Raw genomic sequence first — 15,844 nt, forward strand, 5'->3', positions numbered from 1 at the left:
TCTCTGAATCTTTTGATGATATTATGCACTGTAGATGATATGTTCAAACTCTTTGCAATTTTACACTGTCGAACTCCTTTCTGATATTGCTCCACTATTTGTCGGTGCAGAATTAGGGGGATTGGTGATCCTCTTCCCATCTTTACTTCTGAGAGCCGCTGCCACTCCAAGATGCTCCTTTTTATACCCAGTCATGTTAATGACCTATTGCCAATTGACCTAATGAGTTGCAATTTGGTCCTCCAGCTGTTCCTTTTCTGTACCTTTAACTTTTCCAGCCTCTTATTGCCCCTGTCCCAACTTTTTTGAGATGTGTTGCTGTCATGAAATTTCAAATGAGCCAATATTTGGCATGAAATTTCAAAATGTCTCACTTTCGACATTTGATATGTTGTCTATGTTCTATTGTGAATACAATATCAGTTTTTGAGATTTGCAAATTATTGCATTCCGTTTTTATTTACAATTTGTACTTTGTCCCAACTTTTTTGGAATCGGGGTTGTACATTAAGCTATAAAGCTGAGTAAATTCCCACTGCATGTTGTTTTTCCAACTTTCAGTTTGAATTCTGAATAAAGTACTGAGACTTAAATTCTACATGCAGGCCATGCAATAAATAAATCTGATCTCTTCATGATTTCTCACTGACCTCTTCCTGCTGGTTGCTGGGCTTGTGGGCGGGGCTGCTGTTGGAGGAAGAGGAAGTAGGTTTGAGCGGAGTGGAGGGATGTGAGGAAGACGAGCGGCTGCTGCCGGATGCCTGGCGGCTCAGGGAGTGAGACGACCCAGATTCCTTCTTCTGGTACTCCTGTGGGTTCTGGAGCGCTGCGAATAATAAAGGCAAAAAAATCGCACTCACAGTCAATGTGAACTGAGAGATTTTAACGGAGAGCTTGTCATTTTTTAGAGCTTTCTAATGAATTACAATGCATGGACATGCGTTTATGTCACCCCGAACTGTCTTATAGTTGTCATCTGAATGAGGGTGGAGCTTATTTTTGGGCCTGAAAAATGTAACATTGCATCCGTTTTTCTGATGTTTCCCGACCTGTAAACACTGCACAGCAGAATATTTTTTCCTTAAAATGATGCCAATTCCAGTTTCCTACCTGTGAGGAAGTTGCTCTGGATGTCCAGAAGTTCCCGTATGCTCTGTACCCACTCCTGCTTAATGTCTATATTAGCGGCCTGTAGCGTTAGTCTCTCGGATGAGCCACGGCACGAGAGCACAAACTTGCACGGGTCGCTCTCTACGTGCTGTTCCATGCTCAGAAAGCTCACCTTAACAAATTTAAATTAACACACATTAATGCACTTATTTGTAATAAAGTATGCGTTCTAGAGTAACAGGTCAGTTGTTGGACTTGTATAAACTGATTAAAACGTGTAATTGTTGATATCGTGAAGTTTTCTGCGAAGAGATGTTTAACACTTTGTTGCGCTTTATAACAGTCAGAGGTAAAATCATAACTATTTGTCAATCATGTAACCAGCTCTTCAGACTCCCCTTGATTTCAGTACCTTGATGCTCTTCTTAAACTGGTATCCGGGCGTCGAGGATCCTTTGCGAAGCAGCTCGCTGAAGATGACGATCTGCTCGAAGAGGAAGACTCTGCGCTCTTTACTGCGAGAGAGAACACCCGAATCTTGCTCCGTCACAAAGAACGTATCCTGCTGCAGCAACTTCCCTTGAGCTGTCAGTTTTCCCTAAATACGTAAGCCAAGCAACATATCAGATATAAACCATCTGTATGGCAGATAACATGACCGAGATGAAGTGGAACCTCACTTCAAGCAGTGTTAGGGTGTTTTCACACTCGGTCCATTGGGTCAAGTCTGAACGCTGTTTCTTCCTAACGTGGGTGTGGTCGGGAAACTGATCCCTGGTCCATCTGGAAACGGTGGTCTTTGACTTCATTCACCCATAGGATTCCACTCAGCAGGGCTTTTTTTTTTTCCCACTCGTCTTTGACTAGTTTTTCTTTCACATCTTCATGCGCTATCACTCCTCCCCAGCATTTTTGTTTTTCCTCTTTCGTATTATTCAGCCGGGATAAGATTTCCAAACGTACTCCGTATGTTTACATGCACGCAAATATTCCAGTATTATTCCGATATTATTCGGTTTTAGTAAAAACAAACAGGTGATTTTATAAAAAATTGCACGTGCTAATTGGTCGACAGACTCGGACCATTTCTCGATAATCACCTCGAACGATTTGGCAAAATGGCTTCCAGTCACTTTGTCACCGTAAGTGAGGAAGAATTACAAATTGTGAAAGAAAACGCTGTTCCTAAAAGCACTAAAGATGCGACGAAGTTTGGTCTAAAACTATTCAAAGGTAAGGTGGAATTGTGATTTATTTTGTGACTCGGCGTAGATAAGTGACAAGTCTGCGCTGCACCTTTATTACATTTGCATACCGCTTTTGAAGTTTGAAATAATCACCTCTGTATTTATGGGTCATTCGAGAATTCGGGGTACGCTTTGCGTCTCCGAGATAAACCTTTTGTTATTTCCCGCAAAAGAAATTTATTGAATCAGTTTTAAAGCAGGTGGCACGGACAGCAAGAAGGTCCGGGTTCGAGCCCCGTGGCCGACGAGGACCTTTCTGTGTGGAGTTTGCATGTTCTCCCCGTGTCCGCGTGGGTTTCCTCCGGGTGCTCCGGTTTCCCCCACAGTCCAAAGACATGCAGGTTAGGTTAACTGGTGACTCTAAATTGACCGTAGGTGTGAATGGTTGTCTGTGTCTATGTGTCAGCCCTGTGATGACCTGGCGACTTGTCCAGGGTGTACCCCGCCTTTCGCCCGTAGTCAGCTGGGATAGGCTCCAGCTTGCCTGCGACCCTGTAGAACAGGATAAAGCGGCTACAGATAATGAGATGAGTTTTAATGCAAATTATGACCAACTTTCACCAATAGCGGTGCTTGATGTATATTTTAGACCCAATTTATCCATAAAACGTTAACTAAATGACTCCCACCCCTCCCCCACATTACTGGCCATCTTCAACTCCAATAACCAGGAAGTGATTCAGTCGAACAGTCTGTTTTTTTTTTTTTGGGGGGGGGGCCTTATTCTATTCACTGTTATAAAATCAATTGCATACAAAGTCTATTTTCTGTATTATGTGAAATTTCAGTGATTGATAAATATTTGTATCCATCCCAATGTTCTGGTCAACTCTGTTATAAAACCACAAAAAGACTTGTAATAATACGTGTGGTACCGAGTGATGTCACTTCCTCTGGCGGGAAACTTCAGAAAGGCATGTTCTGTTTCTTCTCTCGTTAATTTGAACAAAATGTTGAGGATACACCAATAGATTAATTATTTGTCAAATCTGTTATTGTGATATTGGAGTGAATCTCACTACTTTTTTTTTTTAAGCAATATTATGATAAATTTTTTATACATGCTGTGTGGTAGCTAGTTTGAGGTAAGCATGTGGAGTTAAGACACAAAATGTCAACTCTGTTAATGGATCGCCCAATTCGACGATGAGTCAACACTTGAAATGTACCCGCGATTATAGAAAGGACCTTAAAACAATTATTCACCTCAGTCTCCGTGAACAATAACTGTTAAAGGAGAACTGAAGGCAATTTTTTTATCATCAAAATTCTCTCTCATTTTATTAATTAAATATAGGAATGCATTTTTGATCGCTATTTTGTCACTGCTGTAGCAAGTTCTGAGTGTTTGAAATACGCTATGTAATACATCAGTCCATATGTCAAAGCAATGGCCGTAAACGAGATTCGTTGAGACCTGTGCGAGACATCGTAGGACGGAAATAAAACATACAGTGGAAATCAAAGTGACCGACGTCTGCCAATGTTGTCAAAAGACGCGTGCGCCCAAGCCGGAAAGTTTGAAAAAAGTAGGCAGTAATCGTCATTTAAACTCGTTTTTGTGCGATATTTCGTTTGGAAAACAGTTTTCAAAATGGCAGCGCTGACACTTCACATTTCGAAGTCTCGTGAAGATCGTGTGGATAAGCGACGCCGGCCGTGGACCAAACGAACTAAATTCAACACGGCTAAAAACCGAATAGGCCGATAAGTATAATATTTAATTGCAATTAGTTGCCAATATGAGTCACGATACAAAGTTACTAAAACCGAAAACGTAATTGAAAAACATTTTAATTAAGAAATAAACAAGTTTAAAAATGACTTCAGTTCCCCTTTAATTCGCAACGCAGTTTGAGACACACGACCTCTCATCTGTTTACGGTCATCTCTGTGCGTTGTACACAAACCAACTAGACAATCAGAATATTCATATTTATTAGCCATGTAAATAACTCTACTTTTTTTAAAATAAGGGCAAAAACTGGAATATTTTGTGCATGTAAACAGAGTGACCGTGGTCATTACGGTATAATCGACTCGTATCAGATCACCAATCTCTGGCTGGAGTGTCATTACGCTGTCCACATTGTCATTATCCTATAAATTCCCTGCTTACTACAACACTGACGGCCCACGTTACGTTTCTCGGTATATAAACAGAACAAGTCAAGTTTGCTTGTATAGCGCTTTTAACAATAAACATTGTCGCAAAGCAGCTTTACAGAATTTGAACGACTTAAAACACGAGCTAATTTTATCCCTAATCTATCCCCGATGAGCAAGTGATTAAAAGTTTCAACGCAACTTTCCAGAGTTAAAACGCTGAGAAGATTGATGCGATAATTCACCAGGACCACAATACGCACGACTGTGTATCTGATCCACAGTTCAGAAGGAATTCCTGTGTGTGAAAACCAACCCCCTCCTCCAAGTGGTCCAAGAATCTATCTTGGGTGTGGACTCTAGTATTTGTGCCAAGTGTGAAAACGCCCTTAGCAACACCCAGAAAGGGTTTCTTTTTCTTTTAGAACGGCACTAATCCAGGAGCACTGACGTTCGAATCAGATTTGACCCGAGATGATCCCCGATGTGGACTGAACTGTTGTGTGTTGAATTGAAAACGCATGGCTAAAGGTTTCAGCCTCACCTCATAGCCCTGCAACCTCCCCAAGTTCATCATATCATTGCAGCGTTTGGGCACCAAGAACATCAGGTCAACTGCTTTCTGTAGGTGGGAAGAATACGAGTTAAGGCTTACAGTGCAGTGAAAAGTCTTCGTACCATAAACATGAGGAGGGAAAAAAAAAAAAGATTTTCATTGCAACAAGATATTTGGATCTGCCTTCGTTATCATGACGACATGCTTAGCTATGTTTACGGAAGGAGTCTCCAGTGTCTGACGCAGGAAAGTTTTTCAGGACAGAAGAATTTACTGAATTAAAGATTTTTTGCATTATTAACTTAGAAAATCGAGGAATGAATGACTGAATCGAGCTGCTGTAATTTTCTGCTCGGAATGTCCTATAACGTGATAACAGGAACTTGTTTCATGGACATTCCATAACATTAAATGTAACTGCATACAGATTGTACTGAAGTATTACTTTTTTTATAATTGTTGCGGTATAACGGGAACTAAATAGAGAAGGTGACTTAAGTCCAGGGGCGTCGTAGTGGGGGGAAAAGGGGGACTGATGCTGCGTTCATGTGCTATGGGCATTATGGTAAATACCAAACGCCGACATGGAAAGCACACATGAACGCCCCCTCTTGTGGTATTTTCCACTGGGCAACTCGTAGAAAATTTTGATACACGAGTTGCTGAGATGAGATGAACTTTAACCTTTTCAACATGGTGGCGAGCGGTACAAGACACTTGAATGTTAAGCATTGTACGCTACTAAAGTTTTTTTTACTAGTACTAGTGGGTAGTTTTTTGTGTCTATGCAATGTTGTGTCATTAACAAGTGTAATATAATACGTCAGAAATCCGTTTCCTTTAAAAATGTGTTATGGTTTGTTTTTACCTATCCAGAGCAGACGCTATTGCTAACGATAGCTAACTAACTATTGCTAACTTGAATCTGGTCCACCATCTTTAATTTGTCAACAACAACAAAAGCATGTGAACACAACACACTGGTAAATACCACTTCCCAACTGGAAAATATCATCTTCCCATAGCACATGAACGCAGCATTGAGTTACCAGGGCCCCAAGTGGGGGGAGGGCCCTTGAGGAGTCTGTAATTTTAATTTTCCTTTAAAATATCAATACCATTTAAAGATCACAATATATGTTGCTAACTAATGTAAATGTAATGTTTTGAGTAAATAAATCGTTTGATTAATGGATTGAATTGTTTGTCCTAGCCTACATATAGTGTCTGGGGACAGGCCCCCCCACCCTTTGCACGAAATGGTTTAGTCCGCTTTCACCGGGCTTTTTAACTCGGCGCATTTAACATAGCGTTCATTCTGCTGAAGCAGCGCTGCGCCTTGTAGGCTATCTGTGCTATGGAAGATGATGCACAAGAAAACAAAATCCGGTTTTTAGAAACGAAAAGAGAGGCAGGAAAGAGACAAGAAAAGAAATGAGGGAAAGCAACTGCTCACAAACTTCTTTCCCAAGAAAGGCGAGCCCAAATGTGAAAGCAAATAGCCTACGTTAAATGAACACCCGCGGTTATAAATGCTTCAATGCCACCGCGATTGTCAGTGCTAAAAACTGCACAACACAAAATTAGAAATAACACGATGCCTTTTTTCTCTGCATTGCAATAGTATACTAATCGAAAATTAAATTATATTGGGCCATAACATAATTAGGCTAATATCATTTAAATCATTTAACCATCAACGTCAAGAAGACTGAATGTATGTATTTTTATTCCCAAAGGAAAAGCCTGTCCATCTCTGTCCCTATTACCCTTTCAAATCAAAACCTTGTGACCACAAAAACCTATAAATATCTTGGTGTGATTTTGGATTCACATCTTACTTACAGAGAACACACAATTAAGTTAGCAAGTAAAGTTAATCAGAAGCTATATGTTTATAGTAAGATCAGACCATATTTGTCACCCTCAGTATCACACACACATTTACACGCAATTATTCTTTCAACATTATCTTATTGTCTTCCTATTTGGTCTCTCACTCCAAAAGAAATCACAGAACCAATTGCTAGATTATACAACAGAGCATTTAAGATCCACCATCAACTTCCTAGTTGGACACATCACTGTACCCACTCAAATGCTCTTACTTTTCAGAACTACATTAACACCCATGCTATGACATTTTACTTTCAGCTACAATCAAACTGTCCCATAGCTAGTCTTGCTGTGTTCCTTCCAACAATTAACATGCAACAGGGGCGGACAACAAGATCAGTAACTAGGGCACTTCTTACAGTGCCAGCCTTTAGAAACACCTATGGCCAGCGATCATTCTTTCACACTTACACTAAAACATGGAATGATATTCCACATCACATCAGAATAACACCATCTATTACGGTACTCATTTTAAAAAGGCTTATATATTTCTTTTGCTGAATAGTTATACTTGCAACCAGGGCTTTGAACCGGTTCAAGGAACGAAAACGAAAACCGGGAACTTTTTCTATTTCACATGGAACAGAAACGAAACCAGAAACTTTATTATTTTTTATGTTCCGGAACAGAAACGCTTATTAAAAATAATGGTAACCGGTTAATACCGGTTTTTATTTCGTTCCTCAAAGTTTCTGTAGCCTACAAATAGTCATTCTTCTCCTGCGCAAGTTTCTATGACCCGCTGGGGTTCACTTCCTGTGTGACGTTCGCTGATTGAATGGAGAGAGCGGGAAGGTGGACTGCTAGTGAATACTAGGTGAATTACTGAGTGTCTGAGCAAAGAAGAGCCTGAACGATGCAACCTCCCTATTGGCTGTTTGTAAAAATGTATCAGTTGTTGCCCCTCCCACGGGAATCATCGCGGGCTCGAGAGACGAGACCTGACGAGTTAGTTCGTTGGTAGCAGAACAAAATGTCTGGACACAAATCGGGTTTTCAGAAAAGGAAAGAAAATAAACGGAGGGTCGAAAATACAAAAAAGGAGGCAGAAAATGCAAAACGAGTTTTAAGATAGGACAAATGGTTACTTTTTAAGGCAGCCCGCCGTGGCTGCAGGCCTTCAGTTGTCACTGAATGGTTACTTTTCTGAGGCAGCCCGCCGTGGCTGCCTGCAGGCTCATTTATTATAGCCCATTTAGTTAAAATAGTTGATATAAAATGTTTATAGTTATAGTTATGTGATGGTTGTCCTGATTTAGACTGGTGGTTTTTTTTTGGGGGGGGGTTGCGCGATGTTGCACCCGGGTCCAGATTAGGGCAGAACCGGCCCTGGCTACATTTCAGCTGTAGTTTGTTTTATGTATGTATGCACTTGCATAGATGTGTACTTCCAATATGGCGCCTAACAAAATCTCGCGGCGCGGTGACGTCATGCGGTAGCCCTCTATAGGGCGTGACTAGCCTTTGGTAACACACTAAACGAATTCTCTTTCATTTTTGGCACTTTTTCTGTTTGTGTAGATGGGAAGACATACTGAGAATCCAAATCGCCAACATTTGAAATAATTGTTTTGAATTATTTCTTGTCTTATTTAATGAAGGTTGTAATAGAATTAGCCTACATTTGGCTTAAGCTGGATGAGACAGAGACATAATTTTATAGCCATTTGTTAAACAGCTGACAGGGAACGTAATTAACCGTTCCGGGAACGAAATTTTTTTTGTTCTAACCGGTTCGGGAACGTCTATTTAATGGTGGAACCCAAAACCGGAAACGTTAAAATTCCGTTTCTGTTCGGAACGAACCAATAGGAAAAAAATTCTGGTTCAAAGCCCTGCTTGCAACCACTAACACATCATACATACTTACACACACTGACATTATTCAAAACCTTAACTGATTTATGTCTGTGTAATATTGTTTACTTTTATCCTTGTCCCACGTTTTTGTGCTGTTATTGTACTGTATTGTGGTGTTTATACTTGTCAGTCTGGTGTTGGTGTCTTGTACTCCTGTTTGTTTTATGTGCTGCAGAACAGGAACCTGCTGAAAACCAGCTGAAGCTGAGCCAGGCCCTTTAAACTGTAACTGTCTGTTACTTTTAAAAATTCCTGTATAAATGAATGAATAGCTGGGGTATAAATTCCAGTGTTTAGCACTTTGTGGAAGCCGGTTTTCTTTTTGCCCTTTTTAAAATGAAAAATGACAAGAGAGTCAAGTTTTGTTTACCTTTCATTCTAAAGGAAGTATTTTGTTAATGTTGAAATCTGGAAATGGCATTTCTTTTATGTAATAAATAAGCTACTTGATAAAAATCTGTTCTCTTCAGCCCAATGCAAAGGTGCTCAATTTTCATGCAGGCCTATTATGTTTGGTGACCTTTGGTGGCATTTACTGTTACAACTTTTAATCATTCTGCAAATAAAACAAAGATTCAGTGACGTATTGTGTGATTAGGGGTTTTTATTCATTTAAGAGTTGCTAGATTAATGTGTGGCTGCGTACAGTAACTGACTGGACTGGTAGTACGCCCTTGTTGTTACCGTAGATACTTTCAGCATTGTTAACTGGTGAGCTTTTTTGGGGGGGGCCCATGGCCACTGCTTGTGCATAGGTTCCCAGAATTTGGTGCAACGCCCCTGCTTAAGTCATAGTAATTTGCGCGAGCTCTTACAAACCGGGATGTCTGGTCAGCGTACTCTATAGATCCGGAACGGTAAGAGATAGATAGAGAATGACGCTAAGTGAGAAAGTCGTCCCCTAAACAAAATTTCTTTTAAAATCCTGTATTTCATGGATCAGTGATCCAGATCAGCACCAAAAGTCATAGCAATGAACTTCAGCCCAGAGGTATTCTTCATGTGAAATTTGGTTGAAAACTGAGTAAGAGCGACAATTTGCGCCAGCGCTGCTAGCACGGATTAATAAAGCGTTCCGTTCTGTTCAGGATATACTCTGGGCTTTACTGCATTGTCACTCTGTTGTTGACTATTTTCCTTTAGTATAAAAACACAGGTGATTTTTATAGAAAATCTCACGCGCTGACTGGTTGAGAAATTCTGACCATTTCTCGATGGGCGACTCGGTAAAATGGCGGCCGATCGCTTCGTCACCGGAAGTGAGGAAGAATCACAACTGATGAAAGAAAGTGCTGTTCCTAAAAGCATTAAAGATGCTACGAAGTTTAGTCTAAAACTATTCAAAGGTAAGGTGGAATTGTGATTTATTTTATGTGACTCGGTGAAGATAAGTGCCAAGTCTGCGCCGCGCTGTTATTACATTTGCATACCACTTTTGAAGTTTGAAATACATTTTTTTTTAATTAAAAAAAGTGTATTTACGCTAAAACAGTTAGCCGCCTTAGGCTCAGTGAAGATCGGTGAATAATAACCTCGACTTCATTTCAGTTTTTATTCACTTCACCGTCGGTAAATAATTGTTAAAGGAGAGTATGAACTCTTACATACAGGATATCATAAGAAAAAAAAAAACCCTAACCTCTTTTTTGGAAATTTTCTAAAAATTGTACACGAGAAAATTTAAGTCTGTTTTGCAATTTATCAAAGATTTGCACCTGAAAGCTCTTTATAATAGCTGGAGTAAACCATGCACACACCAGAGTGTTGAAGCATCTTACCTCTATTTCCTGACAGTCCAAGCCTGCTTTTGAGCTGTATTTCAAAAAGTCCTGGAAACAAAATTTCACCCACTTCATACCTCGAAACACATCAGTAAGATAAAGCGATCGTGACTGTGACTATACTACACCTTGAGCAACAGCTGATACTTGGTGATTCGCTGTATGGGTTTGATCAGGTAATCACTGACGGACATCCTGGAGTTGATCTCCTGCTGGACTTCCTGTTCGAGAACAGTACATGTGAAATAAAATCATGGAGGAATTAAGAACAAGTGTGGTTTTTTTTTTTTAAATTTCTCTCACCTCAAAGAACGTGTCATATTCAGCCACGATGAACTCTGAGCGGGGTTTGTTCTGACAGTAAATCACATACATATGCAGTCGCCTCTCCTGGAATTAGAAAGTACATACATCACGATCTCGCTCTCCTTTTGTTTTTCTTTAGTATGGGGTGACAATATGCTGTACTACACTATCGTAGAAAAAATTCCTATCATACAACCCCGATTCCAAAAAAGTTGGGACAAAGTACAAATTGTAAATAAAAACGGAATGCAATAATTTACAAATCTCAAAAACTGATATTGTATTCACAATAGAACATAGACAACATATCAAATGTCAAAAGTGAGACATTTTGAAATTTCATGACAGCAACATCTCAAAAAAAGTTAGGACAGGAGCAATAAGAGGCTGGAAAAGTTAAAGGTACAAAAAAGGAACAGCTGGAGGACCAAATTGCAACTCAATAGGTCAATTGGCAATAGGTCATTAACATGACTGGGTATAAAAAGAGCATCTTGGAGTGGCAGCGGCTCTCAGAAGTAAAGATGGGAAGAGGATCACCGATCCCCCTAATTCTGCGCCGACAAATAGTGGAGCAATATCAGAAAGGAGTTCGACAGTGTAAAATTGCAAAGAGTTTGAACATATCATCATCTACAGTGCGTAATATCATCAAAAGATTCAGAGAATCTGGAAGAATCTCTGTGCGTAAGGGTCAAGGCCGGAAAACCATACCGGGCGCCCGTGATCTTCAGGCTCTTAGACGGCACTGCATCACATACAGGCATGCTTCTGTATTGGAAATCACAAAATGGGCTCAGGAATATTTCCAGAGAACATTATCTGTGAACACAATTCACCGTGCCATCCGCCGTTGCCAGCTAAAACTCTATAGTTCAAAGAAGAAGCCGTATCTAAACACGATCCAGAAGCGCAGACGTCTTCTCTGGGCCAAGGCTCATTTAAAATGGACTGTGGCAAAGTGGAAAACTGTTCTGTGGTCAGACGAATCAAAATTTGAAGTTCTTTATGGAAATCAGGGACGCCGTGTCATTCGGACTAAAGAGGAGAAGGACGACCCGAATTGTTATCGGCACTCAATTCAGAAGCCTGCATCTCTGATGGTATGGGGTTGCATTAGTGCGTGTGGCATGGGCAGCTTACACATCTGGAAAGACACCATCAATGCTGAAAGGTATATCCAGGTTCTAGAGCAACATATGCTCCCATCCAGACGACGCCTCTTTCAGGGAAGACCTTGCATTTTCCAACGTGACAATGCCAAATCACATACTGCATCAATTACAGCATCATGGCTGCGTAGAAGAAGGGTCCGGGTACTGAACTGGCCAGCCTGCAGTCCAGATCTTTCACCCATAGAAAACATTTGGCGCATCATAAAACGCAAGATACGACAAAAAAGACCTAAGACAGTTGAGCAACTAGAATCCTACATTCGACAAGAATGGGTTAACATTCCTATCCCTAAACTTGAGCAACTTGTCTCCTCAGTCCCCAGACGTTTACAGACTGTTGTAAAGAGAAAAGGGGATGTCTCACAGTGGGAAACATGGCCTTGTCCCAACTTTTTTGAGGTGTTGTCATGAAATTTAAAAATCACCTAATTTTTCTCTTTAAATTATTCATTTTCTCAGTTTAAACATTTGATATGTCATCTATGTTCTATTCTGAATAAAATATGGAATTTTGAAACTTCCACATCATTGCATTCCATTTTTATTTACAATTTGTACTTTGTCTCAACTTTTTTGGAATCAGGGTTGTATAATACAGTACAGTGGAGAATAATTGTATACAATTGGTATATTTTCACCCAAACTAAGGCACTGCACATGTATTTTAATTGATATAGACCAGGGCTTTTCAAAGTGTGGGGCGCGCCTCCCCTAGGGGGTGCCAGAGTTCTTCAGGGGGGGCGCAACGTGAAGAAAAATAAACCAGAATAAGTTACGATTGCGGACATTTAGCGAACTTCAGCTAGCCTTTGCCAGAGACAAATGGATCGATTTTTAGTACCTAAAGCTACAGTGAGTGAGGAGACAGAGTCTGGGCCAAACAAAAAAAAGAAGGAAGTATGACCACGATTATTTAAAGTTTGGATTTTCATGGACTGGATCTGAAGATGCTCCATTGCCAGTGTGTTGTTTGCCAAGAGGTGCTAGCTAACGATGCTATGAGATGTTTAAAATGTGTAAAACAAGATGTTTTTAAAAAAGTACAGATGTTTAAAATGTGTAAAAAAAAGAATGTTTTAATAAAGCTCATGTTTTAAATGTGTAAAAAAAGATGTTTAAAAAAAAGCACAGATGTTTAAAATGTGTAAAAGAAAAAAATGTGTACAACAACCTTTTTTTTTTTAAATATGAATGGAAGATTAAGTATAGCAACAACAAAAATTGTAAGGGGGGGCGCTGTTGTTTATTTGCTCTCTGAGGGGGGGCGGACTCTCCCACACTTTGAAAACCCCTGATATAGACCATTAAAACATTTGACTTTTGTGCAGATTTTATCGAGTGCAATATCTTGCAAATGAGAAGCTCCAGTCTCAGCTCTGGAGCATGATGGGATAAAGTGCACTGCTGTATTAGGCCAAGTTTACATTAGACCGTATCAGCGGATCATCAGATTAACGTTTTTAAAACGATTCGCGTGCACACAGCAACACCAATACACGGATACGCTCGGCTCCGCAGGCATCCTGCGCTCCAAATCACTCCGCCCTGAACAGCGAGTGCCCTCTGGAGGGTGCGCACTCCGGCCCTGCGCAGCTCACAGAGCGCGCGAGTGGAGCGCACGAGCATTGATTCGGGACTGAGCCGCTGTGTGTGTGATCCCAGCGCATATCACTTACCACTTGCAAGTGGAAGGATGGCAAGCCTAAAGACAATCATAACTACACAATGGGCAGTATTTGCATCAGTATTTGCAGTATTTTCATACTTTTATACTCTTTAATGAAAGGTGAAACAAGGCGGAAGTCCGCGCCGTTTTTCAGCAGTCGCATCACATGACCAACGCCAGCGAATCAGGAAGGTGGATGTCACAGTGACGTTGTCCAATGACGACGCCAGCTAGAGCTCAGCACAAGCGTATCCGCGTATTCTCAATGTTTACACAGCACCGGACCAGACATGATCTGGATTGAATACGTGGACCCTGGCGGATTCCCGTTTCCCGGCGTTTCCAGGCGGTTTAATGTAAACGGACAGTGCATCCGCGAAGAAAACGAGACAGATACGGTCTAATGTAAACTTGGCCTTAGTCCGGATCTCCCGAAAGCACCTTTGGTGAAAATTGGACAATAAGGTATCTTTTACCAAAAAAAAATTGAGGTGGTCTGATTTTCACAACATGAATCAGTGAGCTCAAGACTAACCCAGAACAACACTGGGTTTTGCTCGATCGCTCCCTAAAGTGGAGATCCGATGCTCTAATTTGCAATATCTTGCACTCAATAAAACATACAGGTTTGGGACAGACACATTTAAACATTCTAACTCCAGAGGATACATCAGACAAAACTAAGTACGCTCCTCTCTTCGTCTTGACATTCAGAAGGAATGCTATGAATTTGGTGAAAATCAGAAAACACTGAATTTTTCATCCAGTAAAAAAAAAAAAAAGGATATTCTCAGATCTTCGTCAAATTCACACCATGCACTAAGATGATCAACATTAAACACAGGAGTGCACTTATTTTTCCAAAAAAATTTTACTGATACAAATGAAAAACTCGCCACCTCTGTTCCATGTGAACATATTTTTTTTCAAAGGCATGGGAGTGTTAATAAGAAAAGGAACAGATTGAGTCCTAAGACTGTTGAACACATGCTTTTCTTAAATAAAATAAAAACCTTTAAATTCTCCATGTATTATGGACATATTATGTGAACAAAAGCCAGGGATAGAGAAGCAGCTTTGGGATCAAAATGTTATTGGTTCGATTCCCTGGACCAGCAGGAATGGCTGAAGTGCCCTTGAGCAAGGAACCTAACCCCAACTGCTCCTCTGGATAAGAGCGTCTGCTCAATCCCATGAATGTAATGTAATACTGTAACCATTAGGGGCCGCTAGTGTGCATTGTGTAAAACAGAGCTTTGAGTAATGGACCTTTTTTTGACTCATAGTTCAGAAAGTTTAATTGCCCCATTGCTATTATCTACTATACTGCAGTGTATTATACTGCACCTGTTTTTCTAGTACGCTATACCGCAACAACTTTATATGCTACATTATATCCCTCATCAAAAAATTCCCATGCAGGGATTGGCCAAGGATGGCTCATGTGACCTAAAATAGTTCCACCAATGGATCCCGTGATGTCAAAAAAAAGAGAAAAGGATATGGTGTGAGTCAGTCATGGTGTATCTTGGATATACCATGAACTGACGTCACAATTTCAAGTTGTACAGCCGACTCAAGTCCCAGCTGTGGCTCCGTGAGCGTTTGTGTGTGTGTAGCTCTACGTATCATGATCATGCCTAGCGAGGCAGGCGATAGCATGGTACATTGGACATGCGCAGGTCAAAAGTCATTCCGATGTAAACAACAAACATGGCTGCCTCCAGTGAGTTTATACCGAGATTCAATCTGAACACTTTCAGTTTGGAATTTTTTGATGAAGGATATAAATCTAATATACCGTGCACTGAGAGGTTCCAGGAATCATAGATTTTCTGAGGTGACTAGTGTAGTACTGTACCAGTCACCTCAGAGAATCCATCATTTCAACCGGAGCCTCTCAGTGCATGGTATATTTGATTAATTAGATTAGATTAGATAAAACTTTATTGATCCCTTTGGGAGGGTTCCCTCAGGGAAATTAAGATTCCAGCAGCATCATTACAGATAAACAGAGAAAAGAAATAGAAAAAACTTGTAGATAAATTAAAATAAAGTATTTAAAATTACAAATATATAAAAAGAATAAGATATGAGGAGTGGGGGGAAGGAGGGGGAAGAAGAAGGAAAAAAAAAGG

General features: G+C 40.4%; 1 protein-coding gene and 1 long non-coding RNA gene across 9 annotated transcripts in view; one reads left to right on the forward strand and one right to left on the reverse strand.

Moving 5' to 3' along the window:
• Nucleotides 1-15,844, reverse strand: part of kalrnb (kalirin RhoGEF kinase b) — a 163,522-nt gene that overhangs the window by 7,918 nt on the left and 139,760 nt on the right. For all 8 annotated transcript variants that reach the window (XM_060918780.1, XM_060918781.1, XM_060918782.1 and 5 more), the window contains 7 exons: nt 10,863-10,949; nt 10,688-10,780; nt 10,557-10,607; nt 5,008-5,085; nt 1,523-1,708; nt 1,111-1,282; nt 651-826 (listed from right to left, as the gene is read on the reverse strand). In XM_060918780.1, coding sequence (XP_060774763.1) covers nt 651-826; nt 1,111-1,282; nt 1,523-1,708; nt 5,008-5,085; nt 10,557-10,607; nt 10,688-10,780; nt 10,863-10,949 — 843 coding nt within the window. The remainder of the gene's footprint in view (nt 1-650; nt 827-1,110; nt 1,283-1,522; nt 1,709-5,007; nt 5,086-10,556; nt 10,608-10,687; nt 10,781-10,862; nt 10,950-15,844) is intronic.
• LOC132884812 (uncharacterized) lies at nt 506-9,360 on the forward strand. The gene is made up of 2 exons (XR_009654494.1): nt 506-1,667; nt 4,867-9,360. It is a non-coding gene; the product is annotated as an uncharacterized LOC132884812 (long non-coding RNA).

Source organism: Neoarius graeffei, chromosome 4 (genome assembly GCF_027579695.1).
Source record: "Neoarius graeffei isolate fNeoGra1 chromosome 4, fNeoGra1.pri, whole genome shotgun sequence".
In the NCBI taxonomy this organism is placed as follows: domain Eukaryota; kingdom Metazoa; phylum Chordata; class Actinopteri; order Siluriformes; family Ariidae; genus Neoarius; species Neoarius graeffei.